We start from the raw sequence: 6,185 nt of genomic DNA on the forward strand, positions 1-6,185 counted from the left end.
TATGTATTCTTATCATGAAAAGAAACCGTGCTCGGTTAGAAATACTTCCACAGTATGAATAAGTGAACAGTCGAACTTACAACATATCTAATCGAATAAGTGTCCTATAGCTCAATAAATCGTCAAAATCACATAGGACAGTTTTGTTTTTTTACAAAATGAAACTCCATAGATATGTATATATATATATATATATATATATATATATATATATATATATATATATATATATATATTTATTTATATTTATATTTATATATATATTTATTTATATTATATATATTTATTTATATTATATATTTCATAAAATAAATATATATATATATATATATTTATTTTATGAACTTTTATATGGAAATAAAACTTTTATCCAACGAAGCTGTCTTTTGCAATGATTACATTTGCAAATTTAAAATAAAAAAAAAATGTTCGGGATCCCTCGGTGGATTTTTTTGGGGAACACGTCAAATGAAAGCTAAAAACCTATATTTTCTAATGGTGAAAGATTTAGCGATGCCTATTTTTTTGTGATAAACCTTTCCCATATACACGCCGTGAGCCAATACGTCGATTGGCAGTGTCGGTTCTGTGGCAAATGTAATGAAATCAGTGAAAACGGCACTACCGCAACTATAGGAACACCCACAACTAAGGGAACACTTACCCTAGATGCCTAAAAATATATGGCACCTGGAGGCTATAGAGCAATATCTAGAATGCTGTGAAATGTGTACTGCGGTATGTCAAACTTGGGTACCAAGTGTACTGTCGTCATTTGCACAATGTGACGTATGTGCCAAAAAAGTCTGATTTGTTTTTTTTCTTTTGTATAGATTAAGTATATCATGGATTTCATCATTAGGATTTTTACTACAAATTTTGTTACTTTTACAAAAAAAAATTGTGGCAAAAATGATAAAAACTTAATAGACTAATGACAACAGAATGACGTAAACGCCATTTCAACTACCGTGAATACTTACGGAATCCTTGAAAGATTTTTTCGTTGAATTTCAGAAAGATTTGCTAGTTGAATTCCATGAGGCAAAACTAGTGGAATTTCTGAAATAATTTCTAGTGTAATCCTAAGAGGAGTCTCTGGTAGATTTCTGGTGGAATATGGCGACACAATATCAGAGCTGTATTATTTTTGTTTTATGGCTGTAGCGGTCATGCGACTCAAAGGTAAAGGGAGTCTATAGAAGCAAATGATGGACTTTAAAATGGCTTGCTCAATTCTCACCACCTAATTAAATTTCAATCTTGTCGCTCCCTTGCGACGTCTATCCACCTATTCATTTCCATCATTTGCTTCTATAGACTCCCTTTACCTTTTAGTCGCATGACCGCTACAGCCATAAAACAAAAATTATACAAAACAATCACGGTCGATAACTTTCCAATATCAGAACTTCTATTCTGTAATTTATTTTTATTTATTATCGATACTTTACCATTTCTTTCGTGTCGGAAGGTCATGTGTAGTAGATTGCAAAAAAATGAATATATTTTGTTCATACTTGCAGAAATTAAAGATTTCTCCTTATGCTCTCAAACCACAACTCATATAATTCCCCCATAAGCCAAAAGCTTTTTATTTTAACTTTCAATTAGACATGTCATGATTAGAGGGGTTCTAAAAAATTGGTCAGATGACGTTAAGTATCTAAAGCTCATGCTGGATAAAATTTTAACTTTCAAAAATCACATTAAGCCAACATTCAAGCCAAATGTTACAAATATATAAAATGCCTGAAAAGAACAAGCTTGAAAGCTTTCAACTTCAAAAAAAAATTTCAGGCTTGCCATGTTGTATGCTGTATCGATATGGACTAGATGTTACAATACCAGGCTTTGCTCAATTTTCGTCGTCAACATTCAAATCTATTATTTCTTTCTGTCATCGAGAGCAAAGTACATCTCATATTTGTCAATCAATTTAGAAGGAAGGCCGCATGAAATTATATAACACCCTATGGAATTAAACCAATAACCGGGCGGACTATACTATCCAAGGAATCTTACAACATCATTAAGTAGCACATTACTTTAGTCATTTCTGTTTCCGCTATCGTTGTGTCTGGGCCTTTATTCCGGACGCAACCCATTTTCGTTGTCAATTCGTTCCTACACAAAAAATAGGCCCTTTGTAAATGCGGCTCTACGACCACCACATTTCGTTTTGTTCATCTTCGGCAGGTTGTATAGCAGTGTGCGTGAGACCGATTTTGTTTGGGTTTATTTTCTCAGTTTGTCAGTACATTGAAAAACTTCTAAAGGAACAGTAGTTTTTCGCTTGATGGTCAGTTAAAATGAAACCCTTCGTCGTGATTCGCAAGCTGGAAGGGCAGGACAACTTGCAGTGTCAGAATGTCGTGAAAGATTTTATAATGGCAGGTGCCTGGGATGCCTTCGTGTCGTGTTTGTTCCGAGAGGTCTGTCTGGACTTTTGCGTGGTGACGTATGCTAATCAATGTTTTTGTATCGATGGGGATTTCCATGCATTGGAATGTGAAATCGATTTCCTGCCCCAGAATCCAATTAGAATCTCATGTGATGAATGGAAGAGGACGTTAATTGATAATCTTTATCATTATTATCGTTTATAGATAACTCTTCAACTGGTAGTCATAGTATGGGCAATTCTGTTCATATTCTGCGGAATTCCACTGCTCATGTGCTGTATTGCGATACCGGTGGTGGTAGGACTGATTTTGTTTACGACGTACGGTAGTTATTTCAATAAATCAAATGAGCTAGCCATTCGGGGTGGTAGCAATATGTGTTGGGTGGCGGAAATTTACGAACCACTTGTTCACAACGGATTAACCCAGGGCCTGGAAATAGACCAGTTTTATAATGATGTCCCGAAAGTGGACAAAAAAGAGCTCAGTAAAATGAGGCGGAAAGTGGTCGGAACTGTAAGCTGTAAGAACCATCTTATAATGGAGAACTCCGGTTGGATTTATCGACTGGCAGTATGTCCTAAGTATCCATTCAGGGAGATTGCGGAGCATTTGATCATAAGGGTGCTTGAAAATGCTTATGATAATCAACTGTTCACGATAGAAACGGCTACATCCGAGTGTGACGAAAGCATCAGGGAAGTTTACTTGAAATTGGGGTATGTTTGGTCTTGTTTTCCACACATAACAACTTTTCTCATATATTTTTCTTGCAGTTTTACTCTGAGACTGGTATATCATAAGCAGATTATCGGAAACACATTGAAAATCATGAAGTCGCAGCTGGGAATCGACCCTTTCGAATGGAATCAAAACAGGGAGCAAATCAAAGTAGAGTTGTAATAGCCATTCATATGAACTTGACAAAAATTTACATTTTTATGTTGATTCTTGCTAAAGCATCATTGTACATTAGATCGTAGAATTAGTTAAGCTTCAATAATTTACTCCAATTAACCATGATCAAAAGTAATCTCACCATTTGAACGATACTTCAAACCGGTATATGATATTGAATATTCTATGAATGCTTAATAGATCGTAGGTATTATAATTTATTCATCTAACAACGTATATAATTTCTCCATTAATTACAAACTGAATCAGTACTTATACACATTTTCATTTAAATTTCCGATAAACCCATACCGAATTTATTCCATCATCTATGGTCTTCGTTGGCTGGAGCGTGGGGAACGGAAATCGACAGGCAATGATTGTAGAATCGGGTTTTGCTTCATGTTCGATCTTCTTTTCTAAATCTGCCATCTAAATAAAGGAAAATATTTCAGTTCAAATGAATGGGTTATCCCTTCTGGTCTTACCATTTGCTCCACCCCAAAGATCACGATGTTGTTGTACCCGGAAATGTCATACTTCCACAAATCCTTCCGATAGAATTTGGTCTGCCCGAAAACGCCTCCTTTCAGTGCGGCCAACCGTGAGTAGTAAACCAACCAAGGATTCAACTCTACTCCGTGGGCCTCCAACTGAAGTCGTTTGGCGGCAGCAATCACAATCCGTCCATCGCCTGAGCCTATGTCCAACAGCTTGTCGGGTGCACCCGCCCGTCGAACCGATGTCAGCACATTGTCGATCTGTTTGGCAGTAGCCGGAACGTAAGGTAAACAGTGTTTACGCAACGCCGGCGCGACGAACGGATAGCAAACGATGGAAAGGCCGACCGCAATTCCACCTAGAGTAAGAATAAGTGCCGATAAGAATCTCAATCAATGAAGGGTGATGGAGATTACTTACCTGTTACTCCGATAAGAATTTTCCCCGAAAGGGACCTTTTCGGCGGGGAATCTCCGATATTTGCCTGAATGGCAAGTGACGAAAGAGAGCTCAGTTCATCTGTTGACATTTTTCTGTCACGTTTCCCGAAGACGAATGAAATACTAGCTTTGCTTGGCTAGTATGTGTTCAACATGTGTTTGTTGTTTTACATCTGTCAAAGTGGCTGCCAATAGTGGTTTCTGTGCTCGTGTACCTACACGATACATGTCACCAACACTACTTAAAGATTGCTGGTTAAAATATAAACAAAGATCAGCTGTTCCCAGCAAATTCAAATGGCAGTATTTTCAACCAGCAAATTTGCGCACGTGTTCGTGACACCGCTCGGCGAGAGCTCAATGTATGAGATTGTTTGGCAACGATGGTTGGCTGCGTACTTGAGATGATGTACTTTGATCGCCACGCTAGAAATATTCGCAGTAGAATGCTAGTGGCGCTGGTGTCACAAAACCTTTTTTTTTAATTATTGTTTAGTATGATTCAAAACCTAGAATATAACGCATTTTTCATGGCAATAGAAGATTGCCACGATTTTTGTCTAAAATTATTAAATATTTTATTCAATATTTGTTAAACATTGGGTATTCTATGTGACTCATGAGCACTTAACCAGGGAGGAAGCTTCAGAAGTATTTTCATTTTTTTGGATCCGCATTCGAAAGGCAAAGAGTTATTCTTACCTCGTATGTGTTTTTCCTAAAACATTCTTTGAACTTTGTTTACTAAATTTTTACTTAAAGTTGTGACATTATTAAAAAAACACACTGAAAAATCATATCTAATTCCCTCAGTATTGGATCGACCAAAATTTTAAATCAAAGTGTCATTAGAATCGTAATCTTATATTCTTTGAAGAGACCCCACGAAATTTTGGCGGAAAAATCTGGAAAGTATTCAAAATCAATGAAACAATCATTCAAGTCATCGTGCAAAAGTTTGGGTTCACCCCTCTGTATGGTGTATCGTGCAAAAGTTTGGGTTCACCGGAACTTACTTAAATCTGTGAAATCTCAAATCAATCATGTACGCGCCATTATTTGTGCTCAAAAAAGCTTTAAACTATTAAAATCGGTTGAAAAATGTCAGAGATATTGACAAAAATGATGTGCGTGCGGCTCAGGTGAACCCAAACTTTTGCACGATTTGCATCATACTGAGGGATGAACCCAAACTTTTGCACGATGACTTGACTGACTGAATTGATTTTGAATACTTTCCAGATTTTTCCGCCAAAATTTTGTGGGGTCTCTTCAAAGCATATAAGATAACGATTCTCATGACACTTTGATTTAAAATTTTGGTCGATCCAATACTGAGGAAATTAGATATGATTAGATATGTACATTATCCATTGGAGGTATGGACGAACGTATCAGATGTGATGGTTGCTGCGAAACCGAATACCATTTGAGCTGCACGAAATTGAATGTATATGATCTTCACCGATGTACAGATAATGATAACCTTCTATGGATGTGTGATCGTTCTTTGTATATTTTTCGTAAGCAATTGCCAGTACCGAAGTGTGATGATACCAACAAGCCTAACGATGAGAAGCAGAATGAGTGCAAAATAGAGTGCGATATGGAATCTACGCTGCACTCTCTTCAGTTGGAAGTTGCAGAAATTAAGCAGTGTTTATCAGATTTGAAACCATCAACAAGCAGCAGTCCAACGTCCAGTATATACATCAATGTTTTGCCCGTTTCGTCTACGACGCAAGGAACCTCTGGGTTCGATAGAACAAGGTCATTGTGTCAAACTGCCCCTGTGAATAACGCTCGAAAATTCTGGATATTTTTCACAAAAGTGGCTAAGCACGTGTCTGTTGAAGCAGTTAAAGAAATGGTTTCTAACTGTTTGCATCTAAATGACCCACCCGATGTCCTCAGGATTATCCCTCGATGGAGCAGCTACGAT

General features: G+C 37.0%; 2 protein-coding genes across 2 annotated transcripts; one reads left to right on the forward strand and one right to left on the reverse strand.

Moving 5' to 3' along the window:
* The first annotated feature begins 2,218 nt into the window (after positions 1-2,218).
* Positions 2,219-3,574, forward strand: LOC5577531. The gene is made up of 3 exons (XM_001663365.2): positions 2,219-2,435; positions 2,610-3,124; positions 3,182-3,574. Exons 1-3 carry the CDS (start codon positions 2,313-2,315, stop codon positions 3,306-3,308), a joined length of 765 nt encoding a protein of 254 aa, XP_001663415.1. The 5' UTR covers positions 2,219-2,312; the 3' UTR covers positions 3,309-3,574.
* LOC5577526 (protein FAM173B) lies at positions 3,501-4,383 on the reverse strand. Its single transcript, XM_001663367.2, has 3 exons — positions 4,224-4,383; positions 3,791-4,161; positions 3,501-3,734 (listed from the first exon to the last, which is right to left on the reverse strand). The coding sequence occupies exons 1-3, from the start codon at positions 4,330-4,332 to the stop codon at positions 3,588-3,590; spliced, it is 627 nt and encodes a 208-aa protein (XP_001663417.2). The 5' UTR covers positions 4,333-4,383; the 3' UTR covers positions 3,501-3,587.
* Between the last annotated feature and the right edge of the window lie 1,802 nt (positions 4,384-6,185).

Source organism: Aedes aegypti, chromosome 1 (genome assembly GCF_002204515.2).
Source record: "Aedes aegypti strain LVP_AGWG chromosome 1, AaegL5.0 Primary Assembly, whole genome shotgun sequence".
Lineage (NCBI taxonomy): Eukaryota > Metazoa > Arthropoda > Insecta > Diptera > Culicidae > Aedes > Aedes aegypti.

What these genes read in the sequence shown, in the direction of transcription:
- LOC5577531 (XM_001663365.2), top strand. Translation starts at nt 2,313, where the DNA reads ATGAAACCCTTCGTCGTGATTCGCAAGCTGGAAGGGCAGGACAACTTG. An exon ending in TGTCGTGTTTGTTCCGAGAG is followed by an intron (nt 2,436 to 2,609) that starts GTCTGTCTGGAC and finishes TATCGTTTATAG; the next exon opens with ATAACTCTTCAACTGGTAGT. An exon ending in GAAGTTTACTTGAAATTGGG is followed by an intron (nt 3,125 to 3,181) that starts GTATGTTTGGTC and finishes TTTTTCTTGCAG; the next exon opens with TTTTACTCTGAGACTGGTAT.
- LOC5577526 (XM_001663367.2), bottom strand. Translation starts at nt 4,332, where the DNA reads ATGTCAACAGATGAACTGAGCTCTCTTTCGTCACTTGCCATTCAGGCA. An exon ending in AATTCTTATCGGAGTAACAG is followed by an intron (nt 4,162 to 4,223) that starts GTAAGTAATCTC and finishes TTCTTACTCTAG; the next exon opens with GTGGAATTGCGGTCGGCCTT. An exon ending in TCTTTGGGGTGGAGCAAATG is followed by an intron (nt 3,735 to 3,790) that starts GTAAGACCAGAA and finishes TCCTTTATTTAG; the next exon opens with ATGGCAGATTTAGAAAAGAA.